Raw genomic sequence first — 17663 nt, 5'->3', positions numbered from 1 at the left:
AACAGTCTTTATCCAACTAATGTTGAAATATTTAGACAAATAACTTATTGATCACTCTGTAAAGTATTGTATTCATGAAAACGACTATAGACAAATATTGAATTTAGAAATGGTATGTAATTTTCCAGAACTAAAAACAATCTAAATCACATCGATAATTCGTAATGAATTGTTCGTCAAGTGAACAAAAAAAATAAAATTGAGTGATCGATTGTCAGCTGTTGAGGGATAGGTTGCGATATCAATTGAAGTCGCCTTCTCTCTTTCGCAATGTGCTCCACCTCTGCAAGTATTTAAATTATCATTGACAATATCTAACATGAAAGTTATAATTATTATTAATAATGAGATGACATTCCAACAAAGCATGAACGACTAGATTTATCCCTTAAAACACCTTAGATAATTGTGAGGTGCTTCTCTTGATAGGAAAGTCGTCTTTTTTAATCATAGTTGCCCAGTTACCTTCACCCCACCTCTGAACGGCATCTCGTAATTGCAGATCCTCTTGCTCTGACCATGGTTCTCTTTTCTTTTTAATAGATGTGCTACTTCTGACTGAACCATTGCCTTCTACCACTCTTGTTGATGATGTATTTGGCAGTGTCTGTCTCTTCACTGTTACTGGAAAAATAATATCGGTGTTGCTCGAACTTTCATTCTTATCAATGGTAGAGGGAGTATTTATAGTCAACGGAGCTTGAATCACTGAACTAGTAGCACTGGATTCACCCAGTTTAAAAGATGCCATAATTACCTAAAGAATAAATTATTTAATACAATTGTTAACTAGAATTAACCGTCATATCATATCATGCACCTCTAATAAAAACACATTTTCACCAATCTGACCACGTACCATTTTTAATTTAAATATGTGAGAAAAAATTATAATAAATAAATTTTGTTTTTTATTTTATTTCCGGTTAAGTCATGTTGTGTAAACTTTTTTAAAGTAAACTTAAAATTCAAATTTGTGTGTTCTTTTAGCTTTGCTCTTTTACTTTTAATTTTATATTTTTTCACTATTTCTTCTTTGAAGATATTTTTTCTTAAACTACATAATGAATGACTTTGTGAATTTTGTCTTATACTGTATATATGTTTATCTCCACTCAATATAAATGCCTCAACTCTCTCATTTGAATGCCACACAATTAAAACAGCCCAGGCTCATCCAACAATGCAAAATTGCTTCCAACAAAACCAAAATCTCATCATGACCTATTACAAACCTGCATAACAGCTTTACATCCACCAAAACCAAAATCCCATGATCCATTATACCTTAAATCCAACAAAATACAAAATCCCATGCATGACCCATCACAGCTTTACATTGATGCTGACAAAACCTATCTATCTATATAGATCACACTCTGATTATTACCGTTCAAAAATGCTATCTCAAGTTTTTGGCCTTAATCATGTTTGTATGTTGAGCATTTGTGGACCAACCTTCAAAAACGTTTATTAACAATTTTCTGAAATTCTCGAACCACTTCTTCTGAAACTGATATGCTTAAATATGATTGCAAAAAATATTTAGGTAATAGAATTGCGACAATAACAACTCGAAAGTAACGTTTTTTTTATTAATGACACGATTAGATTATCTTATCGAGGATAAGGAATTTTGACTACAATAATATAGAGAAAAATAATGTCCCATGGTCCAAGAATATTTCATAAAATTTATGGCTTTCTATTGTTCATTATAAATACTATTAACTTTAAATATTTTTTTTGTTATTTTTGGTCATTTTGCTCCACATGGAATTTAAAATATTTATAAATTATTAATTTAAATATAAATCTTCTGTAGCTCAAAATGGATGAGACCAGCCTAGTTCAATGGATAATGTTACTCTTCCTTAAGTCCGATTGGGAAGTAACATTGAATAACCTAAAAAATCCGAATCCAGGCTAAGTACGCTAGCCTTCTTTTTAAGTTAAAATAATAAGAAAGAAATAATAATAATAATAATAATAATAATAATAATAATAATAATAATAATAATACTATTATTATTATTATTATTATTATTATTATTATTATTGTTATGTTTGTGAATCAAATTCTAAAGTTGACTTCAAAATCCATTTGGTTCATCTTCAAATGGAGAAAGAAATTTATTGAAAGACAAAAGTGGAAAGATGGGAGGAAGCATACACTAGATTCCTCTTTCAAGTTAAATAATAATCTTTTAGAAAATATTGTGCACATTCTTCCAAATTTGAAATATTTAGTTAAAAGTTGGAAAGTATTGGGTGAAACAAATATGCAATTGGCTGCACAACATACCTGGATAAAATTTAGTAATTTGGTAAATTATAACACACCTTAACAAATGCTGCAGCTTCGGTTGCAGTTTCCCTGTTTAAGCGAGGTAATGGTTCTCGTTCACTCTCCAAGTCACTGTCATCATCCTACAGAAAAGCACCAAATATGTATGAATCTATAAATGTGCAATACAAATTCAATAGCTTAAACCAAACAAAAAACAGTAACCGCAGGCGGACAGTATTAAACTGATCTAAGATACAGTTTTCATGAATCTGCATGCGGTGAACATTCATGATAACTATAACTACTCGAGTACAATAAACACTGTTATCTTTATTGTAATAACATTTAAACTTTATTAGGATGGAGATACTTGAAAAAGAAATCATAGTATAGTGGAGTAACTTTAATTGCAATTTCAGCCGGAACTAATGTCTGAAATTTATGGATTTTCACTAGTAGTATATCTATATTTGATTTAAGATATCAGAAGCACGGAAAATTGAATAAGAGACTACCACGTATCTCATAAATTTTTTAGGCAATTGACATTAATTTGCTTGGTGGGGATGACATTCACTATTATAAGCCCTAGTGGAAGGACTATTCGGGGCTTGATTTGTGAAAGACAAAAAAGTAAAAAAAAAAAAAGGAAAAGCAAGAAAAACACACAAAATGAGAAATAAAAAATTAATAAATATTGAAAGTAAGCTTATTTTCGCTTTAAGGAAAAGGGAAAAAGATTTGTGTAAAAGTTCATAAATATTAATGATTATGTATATATATTATATAATAATTATGTATGGAATTATGTCATCGAATAATTATAACATAACCAAACCATTTTATTAATATTTATATTTATTATTATAAAATAATAATATTAAAATAAAAGATGTTAATAATAAATAAAATATATTTAACATTTTTTATACCGAAACAATTTCACTTTTTTTCCTTTTGTTTTTACATTTCCCCCTCTCACGGTTCCATATGCATTTTCTAATTATATATTAGAATAGAAAGTGTAGAAAATTATATATACATTTTAAATAATTAAAAAATTAAGTTATTAAGTGAGTTGTGTTAGAACATTATGTCATCACGATAAGTAAGTTTAAGTTAGTCTATTCTGTGTAATCATTAAAAATAAAATTGAACACAATTAAGATATTTGTGAAAATAAAACTCTTTTACATGTGTTTAATTACTGGCTAAAATAGGGAAGATAAACACTCACTTTCTGTTAAAAAAAAAAGGACTCTTTTCTTTTCATTGCAAAACACGATGCATACAAGCATATGGACATGATGAATATGTAGGCAAAGCAATGTAGATAGAAAGGTACGAAAGAAAAGAGACATAAAAAATATATAAGAGCATAAAATAAAAAGTAAAAGAGAGAATAAGGACCGATTCCCTTGATAGATAAAAAAAGGTAGATGAAGGTGAAAAGATAGAATATAGATTAATAATTAATAATAAATCATAAACTGAATCCCTATAAATTATTGAACATTTCAACGTGTCGTTAACCTGCATTTTTCACTTATCAAAGGATCAAAAACCTAAATCATAGTCAACCTAAATAACTCTATCTTCTCCTTGATCGAACAGTAGTATAAAGAATAAATGCTTAAAATATTATTAAGCTAAACTCTATCTTCTCGCTGATCAAACAGTGGCATAACAAATACCAAAAATACAATCAACCTAAATTCTGTCTTTTTAAGAGCAGGAATAATAGTAACAATAGTTTCCTTCTCGATGAAACTCACATCTCACACAATTAATTAATGACACAGAATTATGAATATGACTTTGGAAAATTCGGTCAAACTTTGTAAAACTCAAAAAAAAAAAAAACACGTTGCAGCTTAAATCTGAGAAATGTAACTTGAAAATATGAAAAAAGAGAGAGCAGGATATAGAAATTATAATGCAAATAATCATAGTTTAAACAAAAACATATTCACAAAAAATTAAAAAGCGTACAAACCAAAGGTTGAGCATCGTCATCCAAATTTGCCATGGAGTGACCATACGCCAAATGTCGCCACAGCATTTGATACTCTCTAGCATTAGAAATTCCGGTTGAAGTTTTGGCCGCCAAATCATTCCAGTTAAACTTGGAATACGGATAATTGGCCAATTCCTGAAGCAACGTCAAAACCGTTGGTGCATCGTATCTGCATGATGTTTCACGCAGATCAACAATAAACAGAAAAACGAGATGAAAATAATTGAAAACAAAAATAAAAACAGAACGAAGAAATGAGACCTTTGCAACAGAGAAGCAGTGTCTTCTGCGCTGAAAGGAACCTTAACCCTTCTTTGCTTGTTAACCTCTTTAGCCATGGGATCAAATGGAAGTTGCAGAATAAGAAATTTTCTCTCTCTGTGCTCTCAGTGACGAATCAGTCCTTCTTCTGTTTTCTTCTGTTTCTCTTTCCAGTGCCTCGCAATTTGTGCGCGTTGGATAAACTTGGGAGCCTTTATACATTGCAACGAGTATACGGATAGTACAAATCCGTTGAGTGGGGAAGGGGAAATGCCCAGATTACAAAATTACCCTTATATAATGAAATGTTTATATATATATATCAGTTCTTTTAGGAGAAAAAAAATAGACAAAAAAATTATACCCCGTTGATTTTGTAATATTTTATTTATTTATTATTATTTTATTTCAGTATTTCTATTTCTTTCTTCACAAGATGTAATTAGTAAAACCATTATTCATTAAAAAAAATCTCGGATTAGAAAAAATGAAGTTGTGTTTTTTTAAATGTTTAATAGATATCTGAATTTATGATTATTTATTGAAACTCTTTTCGTTAAATATTGTTTTAAATATATAAATACATGTCACAAAGGTTATATATGATATCAGAATTATAAAAATTATGTCATATTTATAGCGTAACAGTATTTAGTTAATTAGGTATAAATATTTCTTTACGTTTTGATTGCATATGGGTGACAGAATTGTTAATAGTTCGATTCTTCGATTAAAAAATTATTAAAATAAATACTATCATCCATTTTCATTATAAATCTATTTTTATTAAAAATTTGATTATGTTTTTATATAAAAAAAGTACAATGTTGTTAACTATCTTTCATTATAAAATAACATTAAATATATTTTTAACTTTCACTAAAACTATCTTTCATTATAAGATAACATTAAACATATTTTTAACTTTCATTTAAAATTGAATCTTTTTTATCACTTTCATTTTATAAAATTATTAATGAATATATTAAGTCTTTCTAATTAAATAGATATGAGGTAACAAATTATATTGTCAAGGTGTGTGTTTAAGTGTTAGTGCGTGTCCCCGTTAACAACACATTTGTTTGTAAAATCAATCAATTTTTAGTGTCATTTAGTTACAATAAACTAAATTCATTTATTAATAAAGATTAAAATATTCAAAGTTTAAAATATGAACTAATCTAATTCCGCAAAAGTTAAAACACTTAAAAATATATTTAACTTTTAAATTTAATAAAAAATATGTGTTTTAATTAATATTAAATGATTTTGATTTGATTAATAAAAGTATTTTACACATTATTCTATTTATGAAATATAAAAGTATAAATTGGAAAAAGTATGAAGTATTCCCAATTTTTACACTCCAAATTTTTCTAAATTATTACTTTACCCTTTATTAAAAATATATTAAAAACCCTAACATGAGAGGTGTGAATCTCTTCTTGGCAGCGCAGCCGTCCACATTATCCCTCCATTTATGTTCCTTTGCTTTCTTAACATATCCTCCATCCATTTTTACCTCCATTTTCCTAGCACTTGGCTTCTATGGAACTAATGAACCTTGCTTTTCCCTTTCTTTGTTGCGTGCTGGAGGAAGAAGAAGCATGGTGGTAGTAGAAGAAGCTAGTGCGGATACAGTGATATAGCTTTTATAATGAATCTTATTAAAATTCTTGCTTTAAACAATTAATCTTCTTCTATCGAGCCAATTCACAACAACCAAAGTTTTTCGTTGGAATGTTTCTCATCCTCATTTTTGTTGAAGTTCTTGCCTGTATGATCTCATTGTTGCTATTATTCTCTCATTGTTGGTATCATCATCTCTTCTCGTGTTGGCCAATCTAGAGCTGATTAAGAAAGATGTGTTTCAAAATATTTGTTTAATATATCTCTTTTGTTTCTATTTTTATTACTTTGTTAGTCGTGATACTCAATTTTTTTTAGTATTTTTCTAATTTTTGTAAATTTTATTAATTTTTTTTACGATGATATTTAAATAGTTAGTGTCCACGTGAGTTATTTTATTTTTTGTGATGTAAATCACCACGTCATCTCATCTTTTGTCCAGCACCCCCATAAACTCTAGGCTGTCACTATGTCCTTCTCCACAATGTCGTGCCATCACCAAATCCAAACCACCCAACAAACTTTTCTCCTATGGTTTTCTTTCATACCTCTCTCCTGTTCTCGAGTCCTCTTCCCTTAGGCCATCCGAGCATGATCACTACATCTAAGGTTTGTTTGATTTCTCTCAACAAAAGATTTCTACTTTGAAAAGCCAAACGAAATATTTGTGTAAAATGTGATGAGAATTGCTTGAAGTCGAAATTACAACATGAATCAAGTCACTACACCATCCTACTTCTCAAGTTTGAATAAAAGCTTTATGAATCCATTTTCCTCACTTACAAACCACAAATCTAGAATCACTCCCAAAATTAAGGTTTTAGTGATGATGATATTGCGATTTGTGCTTGCTTTTGGGTCTAGTTTTTCTGCGGGTTTCGCTTGAACGAAAATGGTGACGATGGTGGTACCATTTGGGTTTGGTTTTTCTACAGGTTTTGCATGAATGGTGATGATGGTGGCACAATTTGGGTTTAGTTTTTCTACAGGTTTTGCACAAACGAAGATGATTATGGAGGTGGGACAACCAGTGGGTGGTGTTGTGACTATGTCTTGAAGAGATGGTTGAAGAGACACTCTAATTTATAGTGGTTGGTGGTGGTGCAACGACGTGGAGGAGGACATGGTGGCTACTTAGGATTTTTTGTTCTGTCGGGAAGAAAATGAGATGACGTGGGGTACCATATCACAAAAAATGGAACAACTTATTCACTAATTACTCATGTGGACAATACGATTTAAACATTGTTATAAAATAAGATTAAATTAAACAAAAATTAAAATTACATTGAACACTCAAAAAAGTAGAATCCCAACCAAGTTTATGAAAATTATTAGAAAATGGATTTTAAGCCTAATTCAATCTCACAAAATCAGCTTGTAAGATGAGGTTTGCACTCCACTTATTTATTATAATTTGGACCTTATCTCTAGTCATGGGACTTCAGACACACCCCCTTCACGCCGAGGTATAGACATCTCGAGCATGAGAATATAATTAATGGGTGGTCCGATAGTGACCCGACAAATGAGGATCATTTAATTTGAAAACACCTGAAGAAACTTTAGAGACTCTTGAGCTAATGGAAAATAACATAGTGAATATGCAGTTTGATCGCCAAAATAGAAAAGTTGGAGTTTTAGAGGTCAATACTTTGGATGCCATCCTAGCCCAAAATAAGTTGTTAACACAACAGATCACTTATTTGACTCTGAAGTTGGGAAATATGCAAGCAAATAGTTTGCATACAACATCTCCAATGTGTGATTTTTGTGGAGGAATACATCAAAATGGTGCATGTCAGGCCACTCAACAAGAGGCACATGTGAATGTAGTGGGACAACAACAAAATCAATTTTCTACCAACCTTAATGCAAATTGAAGGCACCAACCAACTAGACCTTGGAGCAATCCAATCCAATCTAATCAACTAAGGCCTTCATATCAATATCAAGAACAACCTATCAATCAAAGGAACAAGATGTCTACATTGGAAAATGCGTTAGAGAAGCTAACTAAGCATACTTCTAATTTCATGAATGAGACAAAGACTAACTTCAAGAACCAGGAAGCTTCAATTAGAAATTTGAAGAACCAAATTGGTCAACTTTCAGGACAACTCTTAGAGAGATCTTCTGGAACATTTCCTAGTGACACCATACCAAACCCAAGGGAACAATGTACGGCAATGCAATTGAGGAGTGGAAGAGTGTTAGAGAATGAAAAAAGGAGTGAGATCAAGAGAGAGAAAAGGAAAAGATTTGATGAAACAATGGAAGAGAGTGAAGAAAATGAAGTTAAGAGAAAATGTGAGGAGAAGAATGAGGAAGAACAAAAATCAAAAGAGTGAGAGTAAATGGGAGTATGTCCCTACTATTCCATTTCCTCAAAGGTTGAAGAAACAAGAACAAGCGAAGCAATTTGCAAGATTTCTTGATGTATTTAAGAAGCTCTACATTAATATTCCATTTACTGAAGCATTGGAACAAATGTCAAGTTATGCTAAATTCATGAAAGACTTGGTGTTAAAGAAAAGGAAGCTTCAAGAAGATGAAACAATTATGCTCACAGAGGAGTGTAGTGCAATAATTCAACAAAAATTGTCTCCCAAGTTAAAGGATCCAAGAAGCTTTGAAAATATAATGGTGCATAAGGCATTGTGTAACCTTGGAGCAAGCATCAATTTGATGTCGTTGTCCATTTTTAAAAGGCTGGGTATTGGAGAAGTGAAGCCTACTACGATAACTCTACAATTGGCAGACCGTTCAATGACTTATCCTTATGGATTGTTGAAGATGTCTTAGTAAAGGTGGATAAATCTATCTTTCCAATTGATTTTGTGGTTCTTGATATGGAGGAAGATGTTAAAGTCCCAATTGTATTGGGAAGACCATTTTTAGCCACGGAAAAAGCATTGATAGATGTAGAACAAAGTGAATTGATGTTAAGAATAGTAAATGAAAAAGTCACATTCTCTATAGGCTTAAATGCTTACTTAGTCCCCATGTTAGGAGGTAATTTTATGTTTAGTGTCCGGTTTTAAAAATGTAGGAGTTTGGTACCTATGTTTTCAAATTTGTATCAATTCAATCCTATCCAGTTAACGGCGTTAATATTAATAACGTTTTTGTGACTGTGGATGTGATTTGTGCAATAAATTGCGTCGTGGCAATGAGTTGGCTTAAGTTACTTGACGTGGCAGCCAGAATTGCGAATTTGAAATGGGGTTACATTTTTTAAATTGGGGAAATAAAGTAATTAGGGTTTTTTTATTGTACAATAAAAACATTAGGAATAGTAGGTTATAAATTAGGGATTTTTCGTTCCTTCTTGTGGTTGATAGTGTGGAAGGATTTACGAGCAAAGGTTGATACTGAGTGAAGGATTGTCGTTGTGGAAGGAGATTTGTTGAGCGAAAAGGCGTTGTGAAGTATATTGCGGTGTGTCAGCTATTGCGGTGGGTGAGCGATAGCGGTGGTATCCCTTTGGAGGCGGAAAGGTGAAAGGTGCGCTTTTTATGAGTTCTTTTATGTAGTTTCGGTCCCCCATGGAAATATGTTGGCTTCTTGTCCCCTTAGTGTGTCCTGTTGTGGTCCTGTCGTGGTCCCCTTTCTTGTGTTTGTAGTGGTCTCTTTCTTTACGGTCTGTCGTTTTCTTATGCCTACTGCTTGTATGTTTTTGGTCCCCCATGAGTGCGTACTGTTTTGTGTACCTTTAGTGCGTACTGTTTTCGGTTTCGTATTGTTGAATGTGTGGTTGTTGTTTATTGTGTGGTTCTTGCGTATTTATTTAAGCATTAAATCAAAATGGAATGTTGTAGGTGAAACAATGATTGCGTGTGATTAAGTTTGTATGCCTACACGTTTAATAGTTGTTAAAAATGTGGCATCTTTACAATGTAGATGCATGTGAAGGTCATTAAATAATGATAGTAGATGCATGTGAAGGTCATTAAGTTGTTCCATATGTAGTCTGACACGTACTTTTATATAGGCATATAATAGTTGACAATTAAAGAAAATGTCAGACCCTGATGTTGAGGTGGTGTTTCACCATGGGGGTAAGTTTGTGAATGATGGGTCATTTAGATACCATGGAGGTTCTACCAGTACCTTGATGGTTGACACAGATAAATGGAGTTATTTTGAAATCTTGTCCATACTGAAGGAGATGAGATATAAAAATGTTAAGGAGGTGTGGTATTCCCTGGGTGGTTCTTTATTAGAAGCTAGGTTGGAATTGTTGAGTGATGACATATGTGCAATGCATGTGGTCAGTATTGAGATTTTGAATGGTCAAGCTCATTTGTTTGTGGTTCACATGATGTCCGAACCAGATTATATTCAAATGTTGGAATATCATCGTGAAGGTGAAGATCATGATGATGAGGTTGGTGAGGTTGGTGAAAATGGTGGTGAAGAAGGAATTGGTGAGGATGGTGAACAAGAAGTTGGTGAGGATGGAGATAAAGTTGTTGAAGTTGGCGAACATGATGAACATCAAGTCCATGACGTTGGTGAGGATGTTGAAGGTAAACTGGCTGAACATGGTGAAGATAAAGTTGATGAAGATGGGAGTGAAGAAGAAGTTGCTGAGGATGGAGATAAAGTTCCTGAAGTCAATGACGTTGGTAAGGATGGTGAAGATGATGATGGTGTTTGTTATGAAGGGGATGGTGAGGATGATATCATTGGTGGTGGTGTAGATGGTGGTGTAGGGGATGTACAAGATGAGTTTGATGTTAGTAGTTGGGTAGGTTATGATGAAGACGCTTCTGTCAATAAAGATGATTTGGTGGATGTTATAGTGCTAGGAGATGAAGAACCCCAAGAAGAGCAATACGAAGGTAGTTTGTTTGTTGAAGTGGGTACAGGAAGTGGATGTCCTACTCCAAATAAGCATGTACAGGCCCGAGGATTATCTGATAATGAGTGGGAATCTGATAGTTGTGGCAGTATTTATTTAAGTGATGACTCAGATAATGAAACAACCCGATATGGAGATTTTGGGATCTTCTCAGAGCCAGTTAGTATGAAAGAATATAAATGGCAACTGGGAACATACTTCCCTGAAAAAAAAAGATTTCACTGATGCAATTAGAACTTATGTGGTACATAACGGTAGGAAGTTGAAGAATTCTAAGAATGACAAGAGAAGAATATACGTCAAATGTATTGGTTCACAAGGGAAATGTCCATGGTATGCATATTGTGGATATAGGAGTAGCCAACATACATGGCAGTTAAGGAAAATTGTAGACAGTCATACATGCAGTAGGGAATTCAAAATTGGTTTAGTTACCTCTAAATGGTTAAGTGGGAGGTTAGAGAAGAGCATGAAAGGAAATCCGGATATTAATATGAAAAACCTGCACAATAAATTTTGAAAAAAGTATAACATTGGTGTGTCTTGGTCTACAACAAGTAGGGCAAAAGCAATGGAATCCGCCAACATTGATGGTTGTTTCAAACAACAATATGAAAGACTATTTGATTATGCACACGAGTTACTCAGATCAAACCCTGGCTCAACAATTAAAGTTAATGTAGAACCAACTGAGGATAAGGCCATAGTCAAGAGAATGTATGTGTGTTTGAAAGCATGTAAGGACAACTTTGTATGTTGTAGGCCTATTATACATTTGGATGGTTGTTTCTTAAAAGGGAAATATGGAGTTGAACTTTTAACTGCTGTTGGAAGAGATGGCAATGACCAGATGTGTCTGTTAGCATATGTTGTTGTTGATGTAGAGAACAAGGAAACATGGACTTGGTTTTTAGAATGGTTAGTTGATGATCTTGGAGGTGGGGGCTTTTGTTCAAGGTGTACATTTGTATCAGATCAATAGAAAGTAAGTAAATGTGTAACTTTTATTTAATACTTTGATGACGATGGAAATTTAAGACTCATACTTTCTCTTTTTACTGTGATAGGGACTTCTGCCAGCTTTACAAAATCTTTTGCCTAGGGTGGACCAACGCTTTTTTGTCAGGCACATATATGCAAATTTTAGGAAGAAATTTAGTGGCATAACTCTGAGACAATTACTACGGAAGGCAGCATCATCAACACATCCTCAAGCATGGGAGTCAGTGATGCGACAAATTAAGGACGTTAATGAAGATGCATTCAAACATTTGATAGCTATTCCACCCAGGCTAGTATTCAAAACTGTAATTGTTGTTTAATGTTTTGTAAATGTTTGTTTCTTTTCCAAATGTTTAACTTCATATTTTTTTGCAGATTTTGGTCTAGATCCAGATTTACAGGAAGACTTGTTTGTGACACACTTGTTAATAACATTTCAGAAGCATTTAACAGTGTCATCTTAGATGCAAGGGGGAAACCAATCATAATGATAACAGTTGAAAAACTGTTATTTTCATGATTAAAATTGACACTAAAAGCAACCTTTACACTTAGAAACTAGCTTGAAATCATGCTTTTCTTCATATTTTCAGAAATAAGAGAGCTGGACAGGTTTATGCTTGATTTCAGTGTTTTTGTGCAGGTTTTAAGGTGAATTTGGTGAAAGAAGTGAAGAAGGAGAGAGATAGAATCAGAAAAGACATCAAAAAGTGCAAAAGGAGAAACCGAAGTCACCGCTCAGCGGCAGTTTACCGCTGAGCGGCACTCAGGAGCTTACGGGAGGTCCGCTGAGGGGCAAAATGGCCGCTGAGGGGAAGAAACGACTCACGCACTTACCGTTGAGCGGTACTTTACCGTTGAGCGCCATTCTAAGTGGGCTTGGACCGGTTTTCTTTTGTTTTTATGGGCTTGGACTTGTTTTATGTTATTTTTATGCCCTATTTAAGGACGTGCACGTCCTAGGGTTTATATCTTTGGCTGGAACGAAGAAAACACTCTCTCTTCCACCCCTTTGAAGGAGGATCTTGGATGCTGAGGCTTCCTCTTCACCTTTTTAGGGTTTTATCTTTCATTCTTTCATTGTTATTCATCTAGGTTCGCCATGAATATGGTGAACTAAACTACCTGGGAGGCAACCCAGTTGATTGAATATTTCTGTTTGTTTATTTTAGTTAGGGTTTGCATAAGCATTTTAAACATTGACTTGCAGGGAACCAGTAAGGGGCATGTATGGGAGGCACGTAGGTTAAGAAAAGAAGGAGAAGAGCATATCACGAAAGTGTCGCTGAGCGGTACTCTCGCAGAATGGGCTTTAGTTCCCCTTAGCGGGACCCGAGCCCATTAGGGTATTTTTAAACCCTAAGCTGCGCAAGTTCTTATACTTTCAGGCTTTTCTCTGCACAAACACTTCCACATATCTTCTCCAAGGTTTTCCACATCTTTTCACTCTTTTCTCTTAAGAAAATTTCTCTTCCATTCACTTTTTCACTAGTGTGCCATCAAAGTTTGGGGTTGGAAGAGAGCATTCTAGCTTGGAAGCATTCTCATTGCATCTAGTATCTCCACCCAAGTAAGTAAAATGCATTTTGTTCATTCTAGGGTTTTTGATTTTGAATGTGATTGCCAAAGCATGAATATTTAGGGGTTTTGATTTCTATTCATGATTTGATGATATATTTGATGTTTGAACCGATTAAACTGCATGATTATGAACTGGAAAACTGAAAATTGCATTTGGGTGGAGTTAGGACAGCTTTAAAACAAGATTTTCAAAAATCTGCAGAGTTACCGCTGAGGGGTAAACTGCCGCTAAGCGGCACTCTGCCAGATTTGGTTTTTCTGATTTTTTGTGATCTGGACTATTGCACCGGTGGCGCTGAGGGGAAATTCTGACCCTCAGCGGTGGTTTAGCTTCGAAAGGAGTTGTGTTCTGTGTTTTACTAATGATTAACATCATGTTCTGTGGTTTTGTATTTACGTTTGAATGTAGGAATGGCATCTTCTTCAGGAAAGAGATTGAAAACCATGGCAACCAAGAGAAAGGAAAAGGAACCAGAGCAACCCCACTCTAGCAGGTTCCTCTCTAGAAAACATGAGAAGCACTTTAAGGTGGTTCAGGACAGGAGACTTCTGATGGAGAGAAAGGTTGGAAGGATACCTAACTTTGCTCCTCAATTTGGAGAGCAAGTGTTAGGGAATGACTGGGGAAAGCTAGCCACTTATCCTGCACCTGCCAACATAGCTGTGGTAAAGGAATTTTACACCAATGCTAAGAAGATTGGTGATTATCCAGCTGATAATTATTTGGGCTATGTCAGAGGCCATGCTATCAGGTATGATCCTGATTCTATTAATAACTTCTTGGACACTGTATGGGCTGGTGAGCAGTGTCAGTTTGCTCTTTGCATGGAGGAAGGTGCTGATTATGAGGATGTGGAGAGAGTACTGTGTATACCTGGAGGACACTTCCAAAGGAATCGATCTGACTCAGTGGTTAACATTAGGAGGACGGATTTGACTCCTCTTGCAAAGTATTGGATGGCGTTTTCTCATGCCAACATTCAGCCATGTTCACATGTGTCAGATATTACTCTCAGCAGGGCACTATTCATTTACTGTGCTATCAGAAACTTGAATGTTAATATTGGGCAGGTGATAGCTGATGAGATTAGTATGTGCGCCAATACCTCAAACAACAAAGCACCACTAGGACATCCCTCTTTGATCACGCACCTTTGCAAGATAGCTGGGGTGGACACTTCTGCTCCACCATTTGAGAGGCCAAGAAAAGCTATTGATGAGGCTTATTACAGGCAGTACTGTGGAGGTGAGGAAGCAGCTCAGCCAGTTCCACCACGCCGTGCTCGTAGAGAAAGAGGGCCAGCACAGAGCCAGACATCTGCTGAGACACATGAAGCAGAACCATTCCAGATGAGGGACATGTATATGTCTCTTATAGGTGCTCAATTGCAGTCCATTCACAGAGGGCAGGTGGCCACTGCTGAGATGATTCTGGGATGTATGATACACCTCCAGCCCACAGGTGGACTATGGATGAATTCCATAATGTGGTAGCTTGGCCAGAGGAACCAATGCATGGAGGAAGAGCTGGAGCAGCTGAAGCTTCAGCTAGAGAGATGGAAGAAGATGAAGCTGATGATGATGATGCATTTGAAGATGATGAAGATGAGGAAGAAGAAGAAGATACAGAGGACAGCTCAGACTGATGAGGAGCTGAGATAGCATTTACTGATAAATGCTATCATATGATTATGCTTTTGTGGTTTAAGTTTTCTGAACTTATTTGTTTTTGTTTTTAGATTAGGGTTTGATGTACTCTATTGAACACCTGGTTTATGAGTGCACATTAAAATGCTTATACAGGTGATTCACAAACTTTGTGAACAAATGCATGATATTATGAGTGTGATTGTGAAATTAAGCAGGATGTGTATGTCAAATGTGAATGAGCTTATATGTGAGGTTTTGAGCTCCAGAGTTTTTATTGTTAAATGCTATTACTCTGAAAGCATGAATGACTTTGCCCAGGTTTTCTATGATTGAATCAATTGCTTGTTTTGCATCATATGATCAAGGCCGTTTGTTGGAACCCTTTTTATTGGCCAAATTCATAAAGTTAGCCCACTAAAAGAGAACACTTGTTCTATCCTTTGAACCCTTAGCCTTGAACATAAATTGAAAAAAAAAAACCCTTGATTGAAAATCTTTACCTTGAGTTAAGTAGAAGATCTTGTGTGGTATTGTTAAATGTTCAAGTTTGGGGTTGTTGGGAAAACATGAAAAAGGAAAAGCATTGAGCTAAGAGCCAAAAAGGAAGTATAGGCAAAGAAAAAGAAAAGAAAAGAAAAAGAAGTAAAGCTCAATGCAAATGCAAAGGCAAGTTGGGAAAAATAAGAATAATTGTGTGTTATGATTCTCTTTAACTCAAGGATTTTGCGATCCAGAAAAACCAATTTTCTTGTTAGCCCAGCCACATTATAAGCCATTGAAAAGTCCTTGTGATGATGCATGCTTGTGAATGTTTTTGATTGTGGTAAAATGAAAGGCAAAGTTGATTCATGTGACATTGTGATAGTAGAGTGAATGAGTGATCACCTTTTATACACTTGTGTGTTGAGTGAAATACTTTACCTAGTGAGGAAATATTCCATTAGCACATGAACATCCATGCTTAATTGATTGGTCATTCATGAAAAAGAGCATTTGTTGGGTATTAACTGACTTTGTGAAACACTAAAGCATGTGCACATCTTGATTGAACTCTTGGTCATAAGTTTGATTGAAGTTTTTACTTATCTAAAAAAAGGATTTTTGAATGAGTGAACCATCATATGAATAGGTTGAAGAGTGAGTTACATCTTGTTTGCTTGAGGACAAGCAAAGTTCTAAGTTTGGGGTTGTGATAACAGTTGAAAAACTGTTATTTTCATGATTAAAATTGACACTAAAAGCAACCTTTACACTTAGAAACTAGCTTGAAATCATGCTTTTCTTCATATTTTCAGAAATAAGAGAGCTGGACAGGTTTATGCTTGATTTCAGTGTTTTTGTGCAGGTTTTAAGGTGAATTTGGTGAAAGAAGTTAAGAAGGAGAGAGATAGAATCAGAAAAGACATCAAAAAGTGCAAAAGGAGAAACCGAAGTCACCGCTCAGCGGCAGTTTACCGCTGAGCGGCACTCAGGAGCTTACGGGAGGTCCGCTGAGGGGCAAAATGGCCGCTGAGGGGAAGAAACGACTCACGCACTTACCGTTGAGCAGTACTTTACCGCTGAGCGGTACTTTACCGCTGAGCGCCATTCTAAGTGGGCTTGGACCGGTTTTCTTTTGTTTTTATGGGCTTGGACTTGTTTTATGTTATTTTTATGCCCTATTTAAGGACCTGCACGTCCTAGGGTTTGTATCTTTGGCTGGAACGAAGAAAACACTCTCTCTTCCACCCCTTTGAAGGAGGATCTTGGATGCTGAGGCTTCCTCTTCACCTTTTTAGGGTTTTATCTTTCATTCTTTCATTGTTATTCATCTAGGTTCACCATGAATATGGTGAACTAAACCTTGTATGTTTGTTGGGGAATCAATGTAATCTTTTGAAGCTCTCATATATGGAATTTGTTTTTACATCTTTTATTTAAGATCTATGCTTTCTTTCATCATTAGTTAGGATTTTTCCTCTTTGCTTAATGCTTGCATTGTTTAACTCATTTGATGCATGATTATTGGTTTTGTCGATACGGGCACGTACGGGGAAGTCTAGATCCGGGGAATTTCTCCCAATATTATATTGGTTGTCGTTAAGCTCCTGCACTTATGAACTAATCATTAGGAATGCTAGGAATTGTATGAACTCGTGATTAGGGAGAAGCCTTCTTGAAAGGTACTTTAGAGAGTGGCATTAACAATGATGATTTGAATGTTGAATTCCTAAAATATATGAGAGTGGATAAGATGAAATTGACCCCCAACAACATATTCATACATATATTTCATTGAAAGTGTTTATCTTTTGCTTTTTGCCATTGATCAAAACATTCATGCATACATATTTAATTTTCGTCTTTTGCATATAAAATCCAAATAT

The 17663-nt window shown here is 34.6% G+C and overlaps 1 protein-coding gene across 2 annotated transcripts; it reads right to left on the bottom strand.

Moving 5' to 3' along the window:
• Positions 1–17: 17 nt before the first annotated feature.
• Positions 18–4782, bottom strand: LOC124848312 (uncharacterized). 2 transcript variants are annotated; one of them, XM_047325962.2, is made up of 5 exons: positions 4569–4782; positions 4287–4476; positions 2344–2430; positions 398–757; positions 18–283 (listed from the first exon to the last, which is right to left on the bottom strand). In XM_047325962.2, exons 1-5 carry the CDS (start codon positions 4643–4645, stop codon positions 242–244), a joined length of 756 nt encoding a protein of 251 aa, XP_047181918.1. In that variant the 5' UTR covers positions 4646–4782; the 3' UTR covers positions 18–241. The 2 variants fall into 2 exon arrangements, with proteins under 2 accessions (XP_047181918.1, XP_047181919.1); XM_047325963.2 differs by having other exon boundaries at positions 466–757.
• Positions 4783–17663: the final 12881 nt, after the last annotated feature.

The sequence above is a fragment of the Vigna umbellata genome, chromosome 7 (assembly GCF_029865625.1).
Source record: "Vigna umbellata cultivar VRB3 chromosome 7, Vumbellata_1.0, whole genome shotgun sequence".
Lineage (NCBI taxonomy): Eukaryota > Viridiplantae > Streptophyta > Magnoliopsida > Fabales > Fabaceae > Vigna > Vigna umbellata.
Note: the sequence above shows the minus strand (reverse complement) of the source record. Positions and strands in the feature narration are given on the sequence as shown.